This window comes from Peromyscus eremicus, chromosome 4 (genome assembly GCF_949786415.1).
Source record: "Peromyscus eremicus chromosome 4, PerEre_H2_v1, whole genome shotgun sequence".
Taxonomy (NCBI): domain Eukaryota; kingdom Metazoa; phylum Chordata; class Mammalia; order Rodentia; family Cricetidae; genus Peromyscus; species Peromyscus eremicus.
The window spans coordinates 99,342,607-99,363,835 of NC_081419.1; the positions used below are offsets into that span (position 1 = coordinate 99,342,607).

The following is a 21,229-nucleotide window of genomic DNA, read 5'->3' on the forward strand; positions in this document are numbered from 1 at the left end:
AGGCACACTGTGCACACTGTGCACACTGTGTGCTGCGCTCACAGCCAGAGGCACACTGTGCGTGGTGCGCTCACAGCCAAAGGCACAACAGCCGAAGGCACACTGTGCCCGGCGCTCATAGCCGAAGGCACTGTGCACACTGTGCACGGCGCTCACAGCCAGAGGCACACTCTGCACGGCACTCGTAAGCTGTGCAGGACCTCCTGGGCAGGCACAAGCAGCAAACACGTAGAAATGGAGATGCCAAGGGGAATGAGTTGATCCAGACTGCTTTGTGTCCCAGAATATGTCTATAAAGGTGAGGCTGGAGAGATGGCTCAGTGGTTACAAGTACACACTGCTTCTGATAAGGACAGTTGACAACAGTCTGAAACTCCAGCCCCAGAGGTACAACGCCCTCTTCTGGCCTGTGACAACTGCACTTGTGTGCACAACATGCCCAGAGATATACACATACACATAATTAAAAATAATAAGATAAATCATAAATTAACATTTTAAAAAAGAAACGGGATCTTCCCTCACCTTAACAATTTCAATAGTTTTTAATTCTGTGAGCCATAATAGCTTGATATAGTCAAATAAAAAGGCCTCTATGAACACCTTCCCACTTCCCCAAAGCAGGTGTATTAGTGTAAATGATGCAGGCATGAGAGGAGATGGGAGCAGCCTACCTTTTGCTCCTGAGCCTTTTCCACAGTCTTCCTGAGAGCAGATTCCAGCTCATCCTTCTCTCTGCATACTTCCAGGTAACACTCCTGCACAGAAGTCATCTCCTTGTTCATTTTATCGAGGTCAGACCTTGGAGACACACAACCAGCAAGTAAGTGGGTGTGTGCAAGCATGCGCACGCATGAGCATACACACATACACACACGCACACACACCCCTCTCCAAATTACGGAGCACACAGGCAGTGAGCCCTCCTCTTACCTGAGCTGTGACTGGGTCCCCTCATAGACCTCAAAGAGATGCTGCTTCTCCACAGCGTGCTTCGCTAAAAGGCTCTCTCGAATCTGAGCCTTCATGGCTTCATGGTGCTGCTGGTAAGTCCTCTCACACCTAACAAGAGAGGGGAACTAAAGTCACGCAGCACCAGGGACAGGATGAACTGGCCTGCCTCCCTTCCTGCCTCCCTTCCTACCTTCCTGCCTACCTAACCTTCCTTCCTGTCTACCTTCCTGCCTACTTTCCAGCCTGCCTACCTTCCAGCCTGCCTACCTTCCAGCCTGCCTACCTTCCTACCTGCCTACCTTCCTTCCTGCCTACCTGCCTACCTTCCTTCCTGCCTACCTGCCTGCCTTCCTTCCTCTTGTTCTCATTAATGCAAATTATAATTAGGTTAGATTGTTTTTCCCCCAACCAAAAACAAGAGTTCATTTAAAACCACTGGTCTCACAGGAATCTTCAAAGATTTCTTTCTTATGTTTCTAGAGAAAATTGGACTTGGGTATGACAATGTCCCAGTACTTCAAACAGAAGAGTTAGTCTATGCTGATCAGCCCTAGTATTTCAGTGCACTAGAGCTGTGATGAGCTAGGGTTAGCCCACCACATAACTCTGTCTCTGTGTTCCAAGTTACAAAGTGGGAAGTAGGGGCTGACCTCTGTCAATCTAAGACCTCCACAGGGACAGTTCACTCCATTTTGGGAGAGGGGCTGCAAGGGTAGAAGACTGTGCTACCCAGGAGGAGACCCAGGAGATGAGCAATGGGCACCAACATGACTCACCTAGCCACAGCCTCCTGCTTATCGTGGTCAAAGTCCTGTACCATCTGCCTCATCTGATTACACAAGTCTTGGTTGGTACTTCTCAGCTTCTCTTCAGCTTCTTTAAGTTCCTAGACACAGAACAAAGGATTACAGAGAGAAACCCCACCTGAACTGATTAGTCTAACGTCTTAACACCCTCCGTCTTATACCATTATCTCATACAATCTGTCTCACAATTCTACAAAAGAAAAAGTATCTCCACACCTAAGTAAGATAGACATATTTCTGTAGTAAGTAGCATTCTACTAGGAGTAAACATTAAAATATTGTATTTGTTTTAAAATGCATCAAATGGAAATATTTAACCAGAGAAGTATTAAGCTAATTGATACCTTAAAGTCAGTCTTAGAATTCAATAATCTTTATCAAAATAAAAAAGGTTTTACATCTTGGTCAACAGCTGGCTAAGAAGACAGGATCGTATCTATTGGTCGGGCTACCACACAAAATGGGAACCACTCAACCTTCTAATAACAGTACCACCCAAGCAGCAGTAAGGGAAACAGCCAGAACCACAAGAACTTCCCAAAACATGCCCACTAACTCGCACCGCCGTGTCTGCTACATCAGTCTGTGCTCCCTGGGTATTCAGTAAGGCCACGAAAAGCCTCATTAAAAGACATTTATTCACCTGGTTCTGTTGCTGTAAAACTTGAACTTCATTTTTCAGACGCAGAATATCTTCTCTGACAATTGCCTCAGAAGAATCAAGCCATAACTGATCAGCTGTTTTTTCAGAGGTATCTGTTTTAGTCTGAAAGTTTAGAAAGGTTTTAAGTTTAAATAAAATTACACACTTTGAAGTAATTTCACTTAGGGAAAAATGTCTAAGTATGTCTTTTTCTTCATCTTCTCTCTCAAATACAATCAATACAATCATCAAAGCGGAAAGCTAATACGGATGTGTAACCAGCCATTCTACAGACTTCATACAAACGCCTCCACTTTTCCTCTAACACCCTTTTCTACACCAAGATTAAATCTACGCCACATTGCATTTAATCGTTCTGTCTCCTCCTGGCTGTAACAGTTCTTCAGTCTGTCTTTCAAACCCATGGCATTGTCGAGGAGTACTAATCAGTTAATTTGTAGGGTGTTCCCCTTATTTTTTTTCTAATGTTACTAAATTCAGGTTAGGTGTCTAGCCCAAATGCTAAGAAATGACCTAAGTTCCTTGTAGAAGACAAGGGATGCACACACGTCTCATCACTGGTGACAAGCAGCTGAAAGCAGAGTCTCCCAGGTACTGCTCCACCGCTTATTGTCTGCACATGCTGTAGTTAGTAAGGTGTATCTCAGGAGAAGGCTGTCTTGAGATTAGACAATATCCCATTTTTGTTACACTTTTACTCAGTAGGACTCATATATTCTATTTATATACTTTTTGCTAGCATTACCTCATGTATATGCTGTATTCAGTAGGTACTATTTTTAAGATATATGATATGCTTTCATACATTACTTTCCAGACAAGCCATAAAAATGGACACACTGCTGGGTGGGGCAGGAATTAGTTCCAGTTCTCTTGACCACTACATCAGCAATTATCTTCAGCTGCTGAAGTGGATGGGAAACGGGGAAACAGTTCTTTCACCTGCATTCTGTGGTGCCACCACAGTGGAACCTCTTTGTTTTTATAACTGCGTGCCCCCTTCCATCTGAACATTTCCATATCTATAAGTTCCTTATTCTCTAAAGGAGAATCAATACACCTAGTCAGTCTATGAAAGTATCCGAAATCTATTCCACAATGTTATCTGGACACAGTCATGAGAAAAGTAACTAACACAGATTGTTCCAAACAGGGGCACTTGCTGCCCTGACTACATTTCAGAGATTTCGGACCTGTGAGCTAGAGAAATGATGAAATGCTGTAGACAGAGATCATTGGACAATTCTGGTAGAATCATGGGAAAACCAGGAGGCTAACAGAAATTTAGACAGTGAAGTCTGGCTCTCCAGGTTTTGGCTGGCAACTGGACTACAGGCCATTCATGGAACATTCTAGAAAAGAACGCAGCTGCATTCTGCAGCATTCTGAGAATTTGAGTGAGGCTAAATTTGAACGTAATGGACTAAATTGTTCTGGGGAAGAAATTTTAAGGCTTTACAGCATCTGGCCTGAAGTGTGGTTACTACTCACTACACTGCTCTGCTCTCAAGTATCCAGTGAGATAGAGGAGGCGGAGCAGAAAGGTATTAAAAATGTAGTTCGGTAGGAAAAGGAGTGTTAACAAATTGAAAGTTGCAGACATGGCAGATGTGGGAAAAACAAGTGTTTAACCGTTAGAGATTATTACAGAGGGACCTCCCACTCCTCAATGGGTGTGTCTGAGTCACAGAGTTAACTGAGCATCAGAGGTGGGATGTTATGATTAAAACTGATATGCTTAGGTATCAAGCTGAGAAAGGGCAGAAGGATGATTGTTAGTCTGGATCATTAACTTCAAAGTACTGAGAATCACCTAGGAGACACACCTCTAGACGCCTGTGAGGGCATTTCCTAGGAGTTTAACTGAAGAGGAGAGGTGATCCACCCCTAACATAGGCGGCAGCATCTCATGAACTACAGACTGGGATGGAGAAAAAGGAAGCCAGGTGAGTGCCGTCATCCATCTCTCTGCTTCCGGACCCCAATGGCACGCTATAACCAGGCCTGTGACCTCCCCACCTCCATCCCTTCTCCAACACGATGAGCCGTATCCCTTTACCACAAGCTGAAATACACTTTTAAGTTGTTTCTTGCCAAGGGTGGTGTAGCTATCTTACATAGTATGGCTGATCCCTCAACAGTCATTTTTAGCATACTGACAAATGTGCATACCCACATGAACACACACAAAAGAAATTTATTGAGGACCAGACACAAAAAGCTTTCTGTGTTCAGTGTTTTATATTCACAAAGAATTTAGAATATGGACTCTGTTGGTAGGTCAGTATGGTTTTCCTAAGACCCTTACATATTCTATCTATAATACACATTCTATCTTTATTTTATATATATATAAATATATATACCTATATAGCTATATATACATATATAAATATTAATTTTTAGTTATGTATATATGTGCAAGTATGTGCTCATAAATGCAATGCCCAAGGAGTCCACAAGAGGCTGTCAGATGCCACGAAGCTGCCCAACCAGAGTGCTGGGAAGCAAACTCGGATCCTCCACCAAAGCGACTGCACACCCGTGACCACAGATCCACCTCTCTAACCCCACTACATTCAGTCTTAACCGCCCAATGGTCAAATGAAATGAACTGATCTGCTCTCAAACACTGCCTAATGCTATATACGAGCAGTCTCCTGATCTCTGTCATGTATTAGCCTGAAAATGCCACAAAACAGTATGCTTTGATTGTTTGTTTTGAGACAGGGTCTCACTATGCAGCTCTGACTGTCCTGGACCTCATAGAGTTCCCTTGTCTCCCAAGTGTTGGGATTAAAGGTATGCACCACCACTTCCAGCTGAATTTTTTAATAGAAACAATTTTTTTAATTGTAGATGTCCCAAAGTACTAAAATTATATGTGGCTCCACACAGCCAAACTGCCTTTTAAGTATTAATATGCACCTTATATACTTCTATTATCAGTGAATCCCACAAAGTCTTACATATAATAGCTTTTCAAAAACAAAAATGAATAACTACCAAGATGCAGGACAATAACAGGATATCCAAGAGGAGCCCCAGTGAGCGCCCAATATTGATGGTGTAGCAGAAGCCAAAGGCCTCAAATCGGACCAATGACTCTTTGCAATGAACACTTGCAAGTAAAGCTATATGGACAAAGGGTCCACTGCATGACTCACTGTGTCACATGGCAGCTTCCATGACGAGATTTTCTTTTTCTTTTCTTTTAAATAAATATTATTTTGTTTTATTTTGAGGGGAGGTTGCAGAGACAGAGGGCAGATGAAGGGGATAAGGAGGCAAGTGGGATTGAGATGCATGTGGGGTTCACAAAGAATAAAGACTTAAATTAGAAAAAAGAATAAACTATTTTCTCTCCCAATTATGCTTCCTAACTTTACAGACCAATTGAAAGTTCTGTTATAAAGATTTGGGAAAGAAGAGTCCATGCAACATTCGAAGGTGATCATGAACTCTCACTCACCATATAATACATATAATACAGTCCAAACTTGATTGTTTAACAGAAAACAAACCAACCTTCTGGCTTTTATAGTACCAGAAGGTACTATGAAGGATGCTGGTAGGAAAAAAAAAAAACAATCAATAGTCTCCCTCAGCTAGCTATTAACACTGTGGACTACAGTACCGATTGGCATGGCAAAAGATGCCCATGTGTGCAGTAGTGGCACATCTGTCATGGGGGTAACCATTTTTTAAATTTTAAGTCACAATAATTGGCATCTTAGAACATCTCACATACTTTGACAGAATTTTTTAATGAACAGGACTCCTGGCTTAAGAATCAGGACATAAAAAAGCAATAGATTAAAAATTATTTCCCTTCAAAAGAAAAGGAATATACTCCCTGCATTCCTTTCAATGCTTCATTTTCTTTTCTTAATTATCAATTCATTTCTGCATTATTTTTCTTGGCTGTAAAGATGATAAGTTTGTGAAATGAGGAAGAAAAAAGCCATTCCCAAGATCTGGTGACAGGAGCTTCCAGCAATGACCCTGACCCCTATCAGTCATATAAGGTAACTTCAGTTTCCTAAGATTGACTGTGAAACCTCAGATGGGCCACAGACTCCCTACCTTCATTTTCCTCGTCTCCAAAGATACTGGCTAAAGAATACTGAGGTGGATGTCAGAAGTGGGGTATGGTAGCACACTCCTATGATCTTAGTACTCAGGGAGCAGAGACAGAACATTACAAGTTGAAGGCTTATAGCTGGGGCTATAAAGTGAAACCCTGTCTCAAAATTTAAAAGACAGAACTCAGAAGTAAGTACTGACCAGTGCTATACACCCCATTTCCTCATAGAGACAAGTTCTTTCCTGTAAGAACATAGCCAGGGAGAGTTCAGGAGCAGAGCTTCTAAGGCAAAGGTTTTCAACCTTTGGGTCATGACCCCTATTGGGGGAGGGGCAAAAGACCCTTTCACAGGAGTCACTAAAGACCATTGGAAAATGCAGACATTTACATTATGATTCATAACAGTAGCAAAATTGTAGTTATGAAGAAGTAATGAAAATAACTTTATGGCTGGGAGTCACCACATGAGGAGCTGTATTAGAGTCGCAGCGTTAGGAAGGTTGAGGACCGCTGGAGGGATCTCACTGGACACGATTACTAACAGGGTTTTCAAGCACGGTTGGTTCAAGGCAGCTGACAAAATGCACATGCTCTTTACAGAGTACTCCTTTCATCTGTGAACAAAGAATTTAACCTAACTGGCGTCTCATTTACTACATGCCAAGAACAAGCCAAATCAGCCTTTCAAGTGGCTTTTTTCCTGTAAGCTTTACTTCTAGGAGTCAAAGGAACCCCAGGAAACCAAAAACTTAACTTACATCTACAAAGCATAAAGGCTCTCTTTACTGCGCATTTCAAAGGGACTTCTGAACTGTACAGGCTCTATGGACCTCACCTCCATGCCTTTGTAGCCATCCTTCGACTGCTGGAGAGCTTCTGTTATCCCACGGCAGTCTTGGAGATCTCTCTGTAGCTGAGACACCAGATGACGCTTCACGGAGTTGCTTTTCAGCAAGTGCTGAACTTGGGCTTTCAACTTCAAGATAAGCTCATCCTTCGAAAGCTCTTCCTTTGGGGCTTCTTGCTGTGCAGTACTGATGAGGAAATGGCCAGTTTTAGGATTAAACCAAGTAACCAATCAAACACAGTTATTCTTTAAAGCCCTAACCACACGGTAATGTTTTTTTGTTTTATTTGTTTGTTGGGTTGGTTGGTTTTTGCGAGACAGGGTTTCTCTGTGTAGTTTTTGGTGCCTGTCCTGGATCTCGCTCTGTAGGCCAGGCTGGCCTCGAACTCACAGAGATCCGCCTGGCTCTGCCTCCTGTGTGCTAAGATTAAAGGCGTGCGCCACTACTGCCGGACGCGTAATCATGTTTTTTATGCCTCAACTGTCAGGGCATTTTGGACCAACTGTATTTTTAACATTTTGTTTCTTTGTTTTCTGGTGCCTCATACGTGCTAGGCAAGTATTCTAACACGGAGCTACACTCCAACTCTGCTAAAGGATTTGGAACTTGGGGGCTGGAGAGATGGCATGGTGATTAAGAGCATTTGATGCTCTTCAGACCTGAATTCAATTCTCAGCACATGGTGGCTTACCACTAACTCCAGCTTCAGGGGATCTAATGCCCTCTTCTGGCCTCCAAGGTTACCAGGCACTTCAGCAGGGCACACACTAACATGCAGGCAGAACACTGATACACATAAATCAAAAATAAATAAACTGGAACTTTGTCATATACAAGGCCATCTTCTTTGCACAAAAGTTCATTCCTCAGAAGACATTCTCCCCACTTAGTCTTTCTGCCTAGATACAAGCAGTTTAACCTGGACATAGCTCACACCTGTGACTTTGGGGTATGTGGCATGCTAATATTCAATGAGGCAATATAGATATTGAGGAGGAAAAAAATAGCGAGCATCAGCTATCCTAACCAACTACTGTTAGCTCTTCCAACTTACTGACATAGAAGTCTGGCAGAATCCAGGCAACGAGAAAACCGAAACAAAAGCCATGCTAATGCAATCTAAAGTCCTTTCTGTCTCCTTCCTCCTCCCCTCCTGTCTCTCGACAGTAATAAGGACTGAACTGCCTGGCCTCGTGCATGCTAAGCAAGTGTTCTGCCACTGAGCTGTATTCCAGCCTTTAAAGTCAACTCTATTTTCACTAAGCGTAAGGCTTACAATGAGACTATTTTTTTAAAGTCATTCTATTATTAGTGTGTGGGGGAGACATGACAGGACCACTGCCCTCATGAACTCTCAGCAGCTGTGGCTGCCTGTACACGACCTACACACGATCAAGCTGGTCACCACTGTCACTACTGCAGCAAGAAGGGGAGCTTCACAGGTCCCCACTCTCAGCTGAGGAGCTGCTCATAGCTGATGGCTTTTGGGGAGACAGTCAGTTTTCTTTAGGGGAATGGCCCCTGGTAGGTCCATGCCTCAGGGGACAGCCCTACACCATGAGCATATATGGCCAGCAGGTTGGACCCAGTGGCTTATTTAAAACAAAACAGCAAACAGGCGTCGGGTTGGAGTGGATCTGGGAAGCACGAGGGGAGGAGACGGGAGGACAAATATGATCAAAATAGTGTATGCAAGTATGAAACTCTCAATAGAAGTGTCTTCTTTTCTACATTGGAAACAGTCATGTAAGTTTCTAAACAGTTTCCCAGTGGCTAGTGTACACTCTAAAATCATAGACACTGGAGAAATTCTAAGGACAGCCAAGCGAACCTCAGACACTAGTGATAATGTAAATATACTGGTTCATTAACTTTAACAATACAGATTGTTAATAGGGAGCATGGGAGCTGATATATAGAACTGTGTAAAATATAAATCTCTATTTCCAAAATATTCTAAAAGAAAAAAATCTATCTAATAAAGAAATAATGATAGCTGATTTAAAGTTTTCCTCCTGAAATGGAAAGATTTCAGATTATTTTAAATGAAATGTTAGAATATTGTGCATGTGTGAAGAGAGAATGAACAAATCACTAGGTAAATTTATTTTTAACAATATAAATGAAATGCCTTAGGATGGATATAGTATATATGTAACAATATGCATATACTCTATGTGCATGTCTGCACATATTAAACCTCACCTATTTAAATCATTTCTATTTCTGTAGAAATAACTATATTTCTGTAGAAAAACTATAGCAGGTAAAGTTATGTAAAAAGGAAACACAAAGTACTCTGCTATATGGTATGGTAAACTGTGAGTCCTCACTTTACTCAGCTAGCAAATGAGGCCTCTTCTGCCTGAAAGCAGGCCACCGAAATAACACTTTGTACTCCTAGAGAAGGCCAAATCAGAGAGCAGAGAAAGTGCTTATAAAATAATTTCTCTCCTTCCTCGAAAGGGAAAAAGTCAGAGAGGTGACCATTCTGCCCGAGGCCCACAGCACCCTATGGAAACTGGTTCCCTGAAACCCAAAGAAACTGTAGTACCTTATGAAGCCTGCTGAGAAGACCAAAGGAAAATGGCATTCCACTTGGTAAATGTTTATTATTTGAGTGTAGCAGCCAACTATAATAATGGAGAGAGGAAGCCATCTGCAAGCCGTGTACAGAATTAGCTACTCAGATTCCATGAACGTAAAAGAGAACACTGAGGTCGCTAAACCTTTAAAGTTTACTAAGCAGTAGCCGAAGGAGGTGGTGGTTGGTAATAAAAGCTGGAAGCCACAGATACCTGGGTCAGTGATTTGGAAGCAGCTCCAGAAAAAAATAACTCACACGGGGAAAATTTGCTTCCTTTTATTCAACAAATCAGTTCACTGGAAGAAAAGTACAAATTTCTTCTTTCTTGAAATTTGACATGAAAATGCTTCTCAAACATGGACAATCAACTACTAACTACTGGTGTCTGAGAGGATTCTGAGCTAGATGCTGTGGTTGTTGATGGTTTTTCCAGAGCTCTCACTAACTACCCACTCCGGTTCAGTCATTCTCCACTTTCCCAGCTGAGTGGCTCAGTCATTTCTTTATAATAATGATGAGATGCCCCTAGTCTATTAGCTATAGGAACTTACATTAGAATTTCTATGAGCCAGGCGGTGGTGGCGCACACCTTTAATCCCAGCACTCGGGAGGCAGAGCCAGGCAGATCTCCGTGAGTTCAAGGCCAGCCTGGTCTACAGAGTGAGTTCCAGGAAAGGCTCCAAATCTACACAGAGAAACCTTGTCTCAAAAAAAACCAAAAAACAAACAAAAAGGAACTTCTATATTGTGGCTATGAATGTTATGTAAATACAAATGACAAGGGTAGCTAGGCAAGGTAGTGCATGCCAATAATCCCAGCACTTGGGAGTCCAGGGCAAAATTGTGCATTTGAAGCCAACCTGGAATACACAGCAATATCCTACCTCAAGGGAAAAAAAAACAAAAAAACAAAAGGCACAAAAGGTAGAATTCATTTTAATGGATAAAGATGAAATGTGTCTATTGAAAGAGTTCAATGTGGATGTATTCATCACTCAATTCCAAGGCCAACCACAGCACAAACTAAAATAAAAGTAATAACAAACTAGAGAAAAATATTTTTGAATGAACTATATCTTTAATCTTCAACATAAGAGAGAGAAAGAAGAATGAAGTTTAAAGGCAAAAGGCTTGACTATTACGTAAATATGAACAGAAAACTAGACCAGGCCTAAAGAGATTTGAGTTCCCGTCCTGGTGGCACTAGTGACTGCCTGAGCCAAGTGATTCACCTCTCTGTGCTCCAGTAGAGCCAACATCAGTCACAAAATTGATGATCAAAATGCTTTAAAAAGTATGTGTTGAATTCAAAGTTGATAAATGTAAAATCTGACCAATGGCATATTTTAACCAATCATGTATAAAATAACAGAAATAGCTATCATTTTTTAGCTAGGTCATATTCCAAGAGACTCACGTTCATTATCTATTTTAATTCTTACTTTAAGTTCCAAGAAAGAGCAAAAACAACAAAACAAGCTCAGAGAGAGCTAATGAATTGGCGTAAGGCCACTCACCTAGCAATAAGGGCAACGCTGTGCTTCAAACCATCCTGCATCTGAAGCCTACGCTTCCACTAGTCCCCGAGAACTCATTTGGCACTGACAAGAACTGAGGCATTCACAGCAAAGTCTGTTTTCAAGATGATTACCTATAACTTTAAATTTCTAAGTACCTAGGTATAAAAGGAATCAAATACTTCTTTTGTTCGCCAACCATAGAGGAAGCCTTTGCTCAGCATCACGTCAGTGGGCCAAAGAACTCACACTGAGAGCCGCTTTGCCACTGCTGGGCTTTCCACACCTCTGCTAAGGCTGAGCTGACAGCAGTTCCCCACTGCATCCATACCAGGCAATTATGGGATGGAAAGAAATATGGGTCACATGAGCCTAGATAAGAGCCTGAGGATGACTTCCACCAAAAACATCTGTCTAGTTCCAGTATTTTCTTCTTTGCTAACCTCTAGGCTGTCATCTGTAGAGATGAGAGCCCGAAGACAAGACACTCAGGTAAACGGAGCCTTCCTAAGCTAAATAACAGCATTTTCTTTTGCAGTATCACCTCATTACTTTAGATTTCTGTGGTGATATTTTATTTGAACTGAAATGTGGTGATATTTTATTTGTGCTTTAATAAATAAAGCTTGCCTGGAGATCAAAGGAAAAAGGCTAGCCATTATAAGTAACAAAGAAGTCAGGCAATGGTAGCACATGCCCTTAATCGAATCACTTAGCAGGCAGGATCTCTGTGCTCAAGGCCACACTAGGGAACAGAGCCAACCTTGGTGATATATGCCTTTAATCCCAGTACCAATCATAGAGGTCTGGAGGTCTGTACAGACAGACAGAAAGTGACAGAGCTGCATAGGAAGAGGAAGTGATGTAGCTGGGCTAAGAGAGCCAATGAGAGAACAGAACAGAAAGGCATATAAACTTGAGTATACAGGAAGAAGCTCTTTCTGGAAGCTGTGGAGTTGGTGAGGTGAGGTGGCTCATGGTTTGTCCTATTCCTCTGATCTTTCTCACAGAAATTTAACCCAAATTTCTGGCTCCGTGTTTTTTATTAAGACCGTTTAGAAATTTGTCTACAGATTCCAACCAACTAAATCCCATCTTAGTGCTCTACAACTAAAACGACAATGTTAAAATTTAATCTTCCCGAAGGCCATTAAAGGGGAACTTGTCAGGAGACTTAACTTTGTACTCGGTTGCTTAATACTTGAGACACAACACGTATTAAACAACTCAGTAAGGACAGTGGATAGTCAGTGTGGTGGAGGTCAATGCTTCAAGAAACACTTTCTTCAGAGTTGGAAGTATAAGTCGGTGATACGGCTCTTTGAGTGAGTGAGGTCCCAGGCTCCATTCCTCAGTAAAAGCAGCACTTGCTTTAGCCTAAACCAGCAGGGAGAACGGATAAACCCTCCAGGTAAGCCCAGCACTGACCAAACAGCACTTAGCTGCTTATTGGGTATGTCTCCTTTCCTCCGGCCAGGCCAACTGCAAACTCCTGGGGGAAAGGACAGTGTCTATTGGATATTTTGTAACCTATTTCAGGACCTCACAAAGCACCTTCCATGTAGCAAGGATGCAAAGTTCACCAAGTGTATAGAACATCCGTTGAATGCCTATAACTAACCCTTCAGCCCTCTCCACTCCCTCTCCATCACCCTCGCCCATGTGACTGGTAAAATATCTACAATAACAGTAGCATAAAAGAACCCCTGTTTTAAAAGTGAGATCTCAGAGCTGGAGAAACAGCTCAGTGGTTAAGAGTACTGGCTGCTCTTGCAGAGGGCCCAGGTTCAGTTCCCAGTTCCTACGCGGTAGCTTACAACCATCCATGACTCCAGTTCCAAGGGATCTGACACCCTTCTAACTTCTATGGACACCAGCATGTGCACATGCATACACACAGGGAAAAGACGCCCAACAGAATCAATCCAAAACATTATTTAAGATCTCAGGCAGGTCCCAAGGAGAGTGCAATGCCATTGCCAAACTTATTTTCTCACAGATGACTGATTAACACAAGACAAGTGTTTTTAACATACAAGACTAACATTAACTACAACAACAGGCATTTGCCTCAATAGTTCAAACACATAGTCTGTATATTTGTGGAGTGTGTGTGGTGTGTGCACATGTATGCACACAGGTGTGTGCTCCCATACTTGTGTATCAGGTGTCCTGCTCTATCACTCTCCACTTTCTTCCCTTGAAACAAGGTCTCTTACTGAACCTGGAGCTAGGCTGAGTGGCCAGCAACCCTCAGCCATCCTCCTGTCTCAAACTCCCACAGTGCTGAGTGCTGGGGATTTGAACTCAGGTCCTCATGCCTGCACAGCATCCCCACTGAGCCATCTCCCCAGCCACATAATCTGGGTATTTTAACTTCATAATTCCCTCCTTAGCTTCTGATAACTGGCGTTTACCTAAATGATGAGGACTACAAGCATAATATTAATAATTCAGATTTCTGTTCATTTGGCTTTTCAGGCATTTATATTTCATTAAGAATTTCTAAAGCACACTGTCCTCTAATCGGGACTTTATCTTCTGCACGGTGCCACCCATCTCCCATGCCTCCATCACCAGCTTTATGAACAGTCTTCTACTATTCATGCAGTACCTGTTAGCTTTGGATTGTTTCCAATTGACTTTTTTAATGCCCAAGTCCACACATGATTCAGTGAGCTCTATACTCAAGTCTCCTTCTGAGTCACCTGGAAGTACTCCGAGGTCTGCAGCAGACTCATAGAGAGAAATCTCAGCTTTAAGCTCTGTTAATTCCTCCTAGAACAAAATTATCAAAAACAACTTTCATTATTTTCCTGGATAACAATCAGTCATTTGGGCTGGAGAGTTGGCTCAGGGGTTAAGAGCACTGGCTGCTCTTCCTGAGTTCAATTCCCAGCAACCACATGGCAGCTCACAACCATCTGTAATGAGATCTGGTGCCCTCTTCTGGCCTGCAGGCATACATGCAGGCAGAACACTATACATAATAAATCTTTTTTTAAAAAATCAGTCATTCTATGTTTCAAACTTTATTTTAATGATCAGTAGAATGCAGAAAAGCCTCTTCAAATATATTCTTAATATTCATTCTATATAACTTCATGAAGGCCAGTTCCTGCCATATTTTCAAATAAACCAAATGAATGAGGAAGCAAAGACAGGCAGTTCTTTCCACAACCCTCTTATTTACAAAAAAAAAAAAAAAAAAAAAAAAACCCTTAGCTGGGATACCTCTGGTGGTCTGGCCTCATTGTAGCCGAGGACAAAACAGATAGCTAAGCCAGGGGCGGGCTATGCTCTGTCTGCATGAGCTACAGGCGGAGCACTTCCTTCAGCCGAGGCAACACTAAAAGTCCTCTCCTGCATCTTCCTTTCAGGGAAATTAAAGTGGTGGAGGCTGTGAGAGAATCACATCCCAACTAAATATTCCCCACACCTGTAGATGCCTGGTCCCCAGGATACATCTGCAGACTATACATGCCTGGTATTCAGGATACATCTGTAGACTGTAGATGCCCTGGTCCTCAGGATACACCTGCAGACTGTAGATGTCCTGGTCCTCAGGATACACCTGCAGACTGGGGATGCCTGGTCCCCAGGATACACCTGCAGACTGTAGATGCCCTGGTCCTCAGGATACACCTGCAGACTGTAGATGCCCTGGTCCTCAGGATACACCTGCAGACTGTAGATGTCCTGGTCCTCAGGATACACCTGCAGACTGTAGATGCCTGGTCCCCAGGATACACCTGCAGACTGTAGATGCCCTGGTCCCCAGGATACACCTGCAGACTGTAGATGCCTGGTCCCCAGGATACACCTGCAGACTGCAGATGCCCTGGTCCCCAGGATACATCTGCAGACTATACATGCCTGGTCCTCAGGATACATCTGCAGACTATACATGCCTGGTCCTCAGGATACACCTGCAGACTGTAGATGCCCTGGTCCTCAGGATACACCTGCAGACTGTAGATGCCCTGGTCCCCAGGATACACCTGCAGACTGTAGATGTCCTGGTCCTCAGGATACATCTGCAGACTATACATGCCTGGTCCTCAGGATACACCTGCAGACTGTAGATGCCCTGGTCCCCAGGATACACCTGCAGACTGTAGATGCCCTAGTCCCCAGGATACACCTGCCGAGGCAGGAGAGACATGGACAGACTGGCAGGAGGCAGAGGCTTGGCTCTGCAGTTTATCAGAACTGGGCTGGAACACCTAGGTCTAACAGTGGTGTGGTATGGGTGAGATCTTGAAAAACTTTCCTGGGCTGGTCTGAAGAAGGTCCAGTCACTCTTATTACACAGAGAAACCTAAGGTTCAAAAAAGGTGCTGTAGCATTGCCTAAGTCTCTTCCAAGAGACAGCACTCACTTGCAAAGCCTTATTCATGCTCTCACTTAAGATGTGGGCCTTCTGTGCTTGCTGCAGCTGCAGCTGGAGCTGAGTCACCTCCTGCATGGAGCCTGCAAGAGAGAGTCATAGGATATGTTGTTGTGGAATATTAATTTAAGATGCGTTACATCTGTTCATTCTGTGGAACATTTGTTTAATGATGCAAAGATGTGTTGCATTCTTTTAAGTTGCATTTGTTTAACTCTATAAAGCTGTGTTACTGTGCCTGTCTAAAAATACCTAATTGGTTTAATAAAGAGCTAAACAGCCAATAGCAAGGCAGGAGAAAGGATAGGCAGGGCTGGCAGGCAGAGAATAAATAGGAGGAGAAATCTGGGAAGAAAAGACCAAGGAGCAAGAAGAGAAGGAGGGGAGGACATCAGGGCCAGCCACTCAGCTATATAGCCAACCACGGAATAAGAAGTAAAGAAAGGTATATAGAATAGAGAAAGATAAAAGCCCAGAGGCAAAAGTAGATGAGATAATTTAAGAAAAGCTGGCTAGAAACAAGCCAAGCTAAGGCCGGGCATTCATAAGTAAGAATAAACCTCTGTGTGATTTATTTGGGAGCTGGGTGATGGACCCTCCAAAGAGTAAGAGCCAAAGAGCCAAAAGAGTGAGAGTAAAAAACAACCAACAACAATGTGTAACTGAAAGGAGACAAAGCACCACATCTACAAACCCGGGATCCACCGAGGCTCGAGGTGGAGTCTGCTTCACTGTTGACTATAGAGCCATGTAGACAGGGAGCCATGGGAGACCTAAGTCTGGCCCACGTGTTTCTGAGATTTATACTCAAGGAGCTCAAGGCCTGGGCAACTGGAACATCGGACCCTGTGAGCCCAGTCAGCCACAAGCAGTTGTGAGCCCCATGGGTGCTGTGCACTGGACCCTTGTCCTCTGCAGGAGCAGGAAGTGCTCTTCACCTTTGAGCCATTTCTCCATCCCCAACAAACTAATACTCTAAATGTACTAGGAGAGATTCTAGTGCAGAGGGCCATTTGAGGATTTCCTTAAATGAAAACAGGCCTCTCAGAAATAGCTGAGGGAAGCCAGGCGGCGGTAGCGCACGCCTTTAATCCCAGCACTCAGGAGGCAGAGCCAGGTGGATCTCTGTGAGTTCAAGGCTAGCCTGGACTACAGATCGAGATCCAGGACAGGCACTAAAACTACATGGAGAAACCCTGTCTCGAAAAATCAAAAAAAGAAAAAAAAAGAAGGAAAGAAAATCCTACCTTCAAAGCCTTTAATAGCCAAGGAAAAGACTCACCAGGTCATGGCAAGGGCAAATGGATCTGTAGCCAGGCAGGGTTGGAGGAGAGCCTAAACAGGAAAGGTCCAAATCTGGTCCCTCAGCAAACACACATCCATAGGCAGCCTTTCACTTTAGTACTTTCACAGTGTGATTAAACTACACTCCTACACACTGTACCAATCGTCTAACTAGTTCATATGCCAAAATGTGACTTGTACCTTAGTTAAAAAAAAATTGATTTTGTCAACCAGAAATTAGGATGATTTAGTCTGTTCATCAGTCTGCGTATCAACATTGACATTTAATTGCCTTTAACATCATCTTATAAAAATAATAATTAAAAGTATCACTACCATGAAAAGCATCAGAAACATGTCTGAAATACCACAGGGGCCACACTAGAAATCTTAACAGTGACAAAAATTTAACTCGCTGTCCAGGTAAGTAACTGACCCATGGTGAGGGGATGAAAAACTGAAGGTAAACAAAACGACAATTATTTAATCAAATACTGGGTCTAAAATGGCAAATACAGTGAGATCTTATAATCAAAGGTGGCTGAGACCGAACCTCGTCTTTGGGAGCAGAGCCCTGCCTGGCACGTGCGGACTTTCCTCTGCAGGAAGCAGGTTCAGGCATCACAGCCCAGGTTTCTCAGAGGAAGAGTGTTGCCGATTTTTATTTGGAATGTACACTTGTTTGGATTTTCCAGATTGTGTAACAGAAACAAACCCTTTAATAGGAACCGGACATATAATCCTCCCTAAAGGAATCCATCACTGGTGGACTTCTGTCTCCTCTGGCTTTGCATAGTTTGGGATCTGGGCTGGTGGGACGGCTCAGTGGGGAAAAGCTCTTGAAATTCGTGTCATGAAATGGTGGCAAGACAACCTGAGTGTGAGTTCCAGACCATGAAGGTTGTCCTCTGTCCTACAACCATGGCATGCAGCGCAAGCCCACACACCCACACACATGATAACGGGAATCCAGCTACATTCTGTACTGTTGTGAAATATTCCTTTACACTGTGTGAAGATGTGTCACTGTGATTAGTTTAATTAAGAGCTGAATGGCCATTAGCTAGGCAGGAAGAGATTAGGCAGGACTTCTGGGGACAGAGAGATTTCAGAGAGAAAGAAAGGCAGAGTCGCCAGCCAGATGTGAAAGACATAGGATGGGCAGAACAGAGTAAAGGTAACCGAGCCACGTAGAAGAATGTAGATTACAAAATATGGGTTAATTTAAGTTATAAGAACTAGCTGACAACAAGCCTAAGCTAAGGTCAAGCTTTCATAATTAAGAAGAAGTCTCTATGTCATTATTTGTGAGCTGGTGGTCCTGAAGAAAAAGTTCGCTTTCACTGTACACGTATCCCAGTAGCCTCTGCGGGACCCTCCACAAGACACGCACCTGACTGCAGCAAGTGGGCACACTGCTTCTGACTGTCCTCTAGACTTCTCGTCAGCCTGTTAATGAGCTCAGTCTTCTCTAATTTGACAGCTTCTTGATTCCTCTCCAGCTGCTGCACGTGATCCTTTAAACGAGCGCAAACGCTTTCCTAAACCAAAGTCAACAAGTCATTTTCACAATCAGTTTTAGTAGAAATTAAAGTGTCCAACGTAAAATCATCACCTGGTAGTGTGATCTCTTGTACAGGGTTAACCTGTTCACATGTGACCTGAGGGGAGGCCCAGCTAACAAAGGACATCTGTAAGATACTGTTATTCTAAAGTCAGATTTTACTCATGCCAAAGGAAATATATTACAGTCCTGTTTGCATTTTATGCTGTGTTAATGCATATATACAAATGCAGGCAAACCACTTTGAGTCACAGAATCCGTATCCTCAGACAAGGAAACAGATGAACACATGGAAACTCTATTCGGAGCAGCCAAAGGCTCATTCTGTTCAGGGCAGCCAAAAATAATGTGTCCCTCCTCCGAGTTCCTTTTCAATTTGACCTGTTTCTCTTATATTCCTCTTCCTACCTTTTACACATCTTATTTCCCTTGTCTCCTGAAGGCATGGTAATTGTTGAGTGTGACTGTATGAGGATATATAAAAAATATATACTGTGGGACAAGGATCTGTGTTGTCTACATACATACATGGAGAGAGAAAGGTACTGTGCAAATATTTCTCCACAAAGAAAACATTTGGAAATAAGAAAGCATGGGAATTTGAAGAAACCATCACTGTAACAATCATCACTTCTCACCTAAAAGCCACTCGAGCTGAATGTCACTCAAAGCATGAACAAGGCAGGAGAACCAGTGTAGCAAGCAACCATCTTAAACTTCCTGAGAAGCCCTAAGAAAACCATTAGCAAGAGCTCTGAAGTAAGAACACGTGGGCCTTTGGTACCAGATTCCCCAGCACAGCCTAAACCTCGGCAACACTCTCAACATGAATACAGGGATGCCCAAATGCAAAAGATCTGGGCGTGTCCCCGTGCAAAGGAAAGGGCTCTCTCTGAAGGCTCTCGCTTTGCTTTAAAATCCTGTGAATTTTCTATGTCATAGTGCAGCTGTGTTTGCTTTAAATTTTTTCTACCAAATTTTTAGCAAAATGAAGCTTCTGGAAAGCAGTCCCTGTTTGTTTAGTGCTGCAAACTTCTTGGCATGCTGCTGCTGTTTCCCAGGCCAGCTTGGGAAGCGCAGCTCTAAGGAGCTAGTATAACATGGCTGACGCACTATGGGGCTAACAGGAACGCAGTACAAATGCTTGTCCTGAAAGGGTGGCGAGACCCTCCAGTTGCTAGTCTAGAGGTCCCAACAGTTTTGAATTGTTACAATGTATATACAGTCTTTTCTACATTGAAAATCTGATGTTTAAGGAATGCATTAAGTTAATAATATGCTATAACCATGTATTTCTCAAATTGCACTAGGTACACAGACATTCAAAAAGCTCTGCTGTGTCAGGGTAGCGCCTCCTGTTACATGCAATTAGCAGTCTCTGTGTGGAATTCTCTTTCAAAATACAACTAATACCCATCCGTGATTTAAAAGAAAAATAAGTCTTAAGAACTTTCTCAAAAAAAAAAAAAAACCAACAACAAAACTTTCTCAATTTTACTTTAAAAGGAGAAAGAAATCTAAATCTAGCATATTTAACAGGAAAACCTGAAGCTTTCCCACAAAGATGAGGACCAGGGAAGGGATGTCCCTTCTTGCCTTTGACCAGCAAGTTGGAAGTTCTCGCCAATGAACTACGATAAGAAAATTAAATAGAAGGAATACAAACTACAGAGAACAGAGTAAATCTCTCTTTGTCTATCAATGACATTATCTGCTACACAGAAAATCGGAAGGAGGGAACCTACTAAAACTAATAAGCAATTGCACAAGAGCTGTGGTGTGCGCTAATAGGGGAAATCACCCTCCCGTACACCACAATGCGCAAGTAGAACTTGAAATTTAAAGAAGCCATGTCATTTACAACGCCACTCCAAAATGAGGGTCTTTAGCAGAAACGTAAAACATTTATAAGATCTAGTTGGACAAAACTACAACACTCTGAAGAAATCAATAAAGATCTATATAACTATAACAGTACTCTATGTTTACAACGGGAACACTCGGTATCATTAAGATGCCACTTGTTCCCAAAGAGACCTACAGAGTCTGTGTACTCTCAGCATACCAGCAAGCTACTTTGTGGGTGTCAACAAACTGAGTATCTTAAGTTTATATCAAGGGTTCCACACATCGCCAGTACAGTGAGAGCGTGTTGAGAATGAAGGAACACTAATCACAGAGGGCAGGACGAGGTGAAATCATGGGAAATTCTTTATCTTTCACTTCTGGTGTAAACCTGCCTTTTGTAGCACTCTTCCAAAGGAATACCAGCTGGATTATAAAATACAGATTGGTACAAGTACTTTGACTCCTTATTACAAATACTGTGGAGCCAATTGATAACACGTTTACAAAGGGGATACCATAAAAAACACCCCAGGGTGGGGATAAGCCACAGTAAATACAGCTCAGGTTTGGAACCTGAAGTCCACTCGGCACAGACCAAGGTTCGGATCTATCCTCAGTCTGAGGTCCCTATTCTCAAGTGGTGATGGCAGGCATGGGGACAGATAAGAAGCCAGAGGCAC

General features: G+C 42.8%; 1 protein-coding gene and 1 long non-coding RNA gene across 8 annotated transcripts in view; one reads left to right on the top strand and one right to left on the bottom strand.

Annotated features, from left to right (window-relative positions):
- Window positions 1-21,229, bottom strand: part of Cep152 (centrosomal protein 152) — an 83,907-nt gene that overhangs the window by 44,167 nt on the left and 18,511 nt on the right. For all 6 annotated transcript variants that reach the window (XM_059261305.1, XM_059261303.1, XM_059261301.1 and 3 more), the window contains 8 exons: window positions 18,531-18,678; window positions 15,845-15,936; window positions 14,078-14,241; window positions 7,347-7,545; window positions 2,404-2,526; window positions 1,731-1,840; window positions 934-1,062; window positions 675-801 (listed from right to left, as the gene is read on the bottom strand). In XM_059261305.1, coding sequence (XP_059117288.1) covers window positions 675-801; window positions 934-1,062; window positions 1,731-1,840; window positions 2,404-2,526; window positions 7,347-7,545; window positions 14,078-14,241; window positions 15,845-15,936; window positions 18,531-18,678 — 1,092 coding nt within the window. The remainder of the gene's footprint in view (window positions 1-674; window positions 802-933; window positions 1,063-1,730; window positions 1,841-2,403; window positions 2,527-7,346; window positions 7,546-14,077; window positions 14,242-15,844; window positions 15,937-18,530; window positions 18,679-21,229) is intronic.
- Window positions 3,822-7,812, top strand: LOC131909589 (uncharacterized). 2 transcript variants are annotated; one of them, XR_009378884.1, is made up of 3 exons: window positions 3,822-4,370; window positions 6,357-6,452; window positions 7,112-7,812. It is a non-coding gene; the product is annotated as an uncharacterized LOC131909589 (long non-coding RNA). The 2 variants fall into 2 exon arrangements; XR_009378883.1 differs by lacking the exon at window positions 6,357-6,452.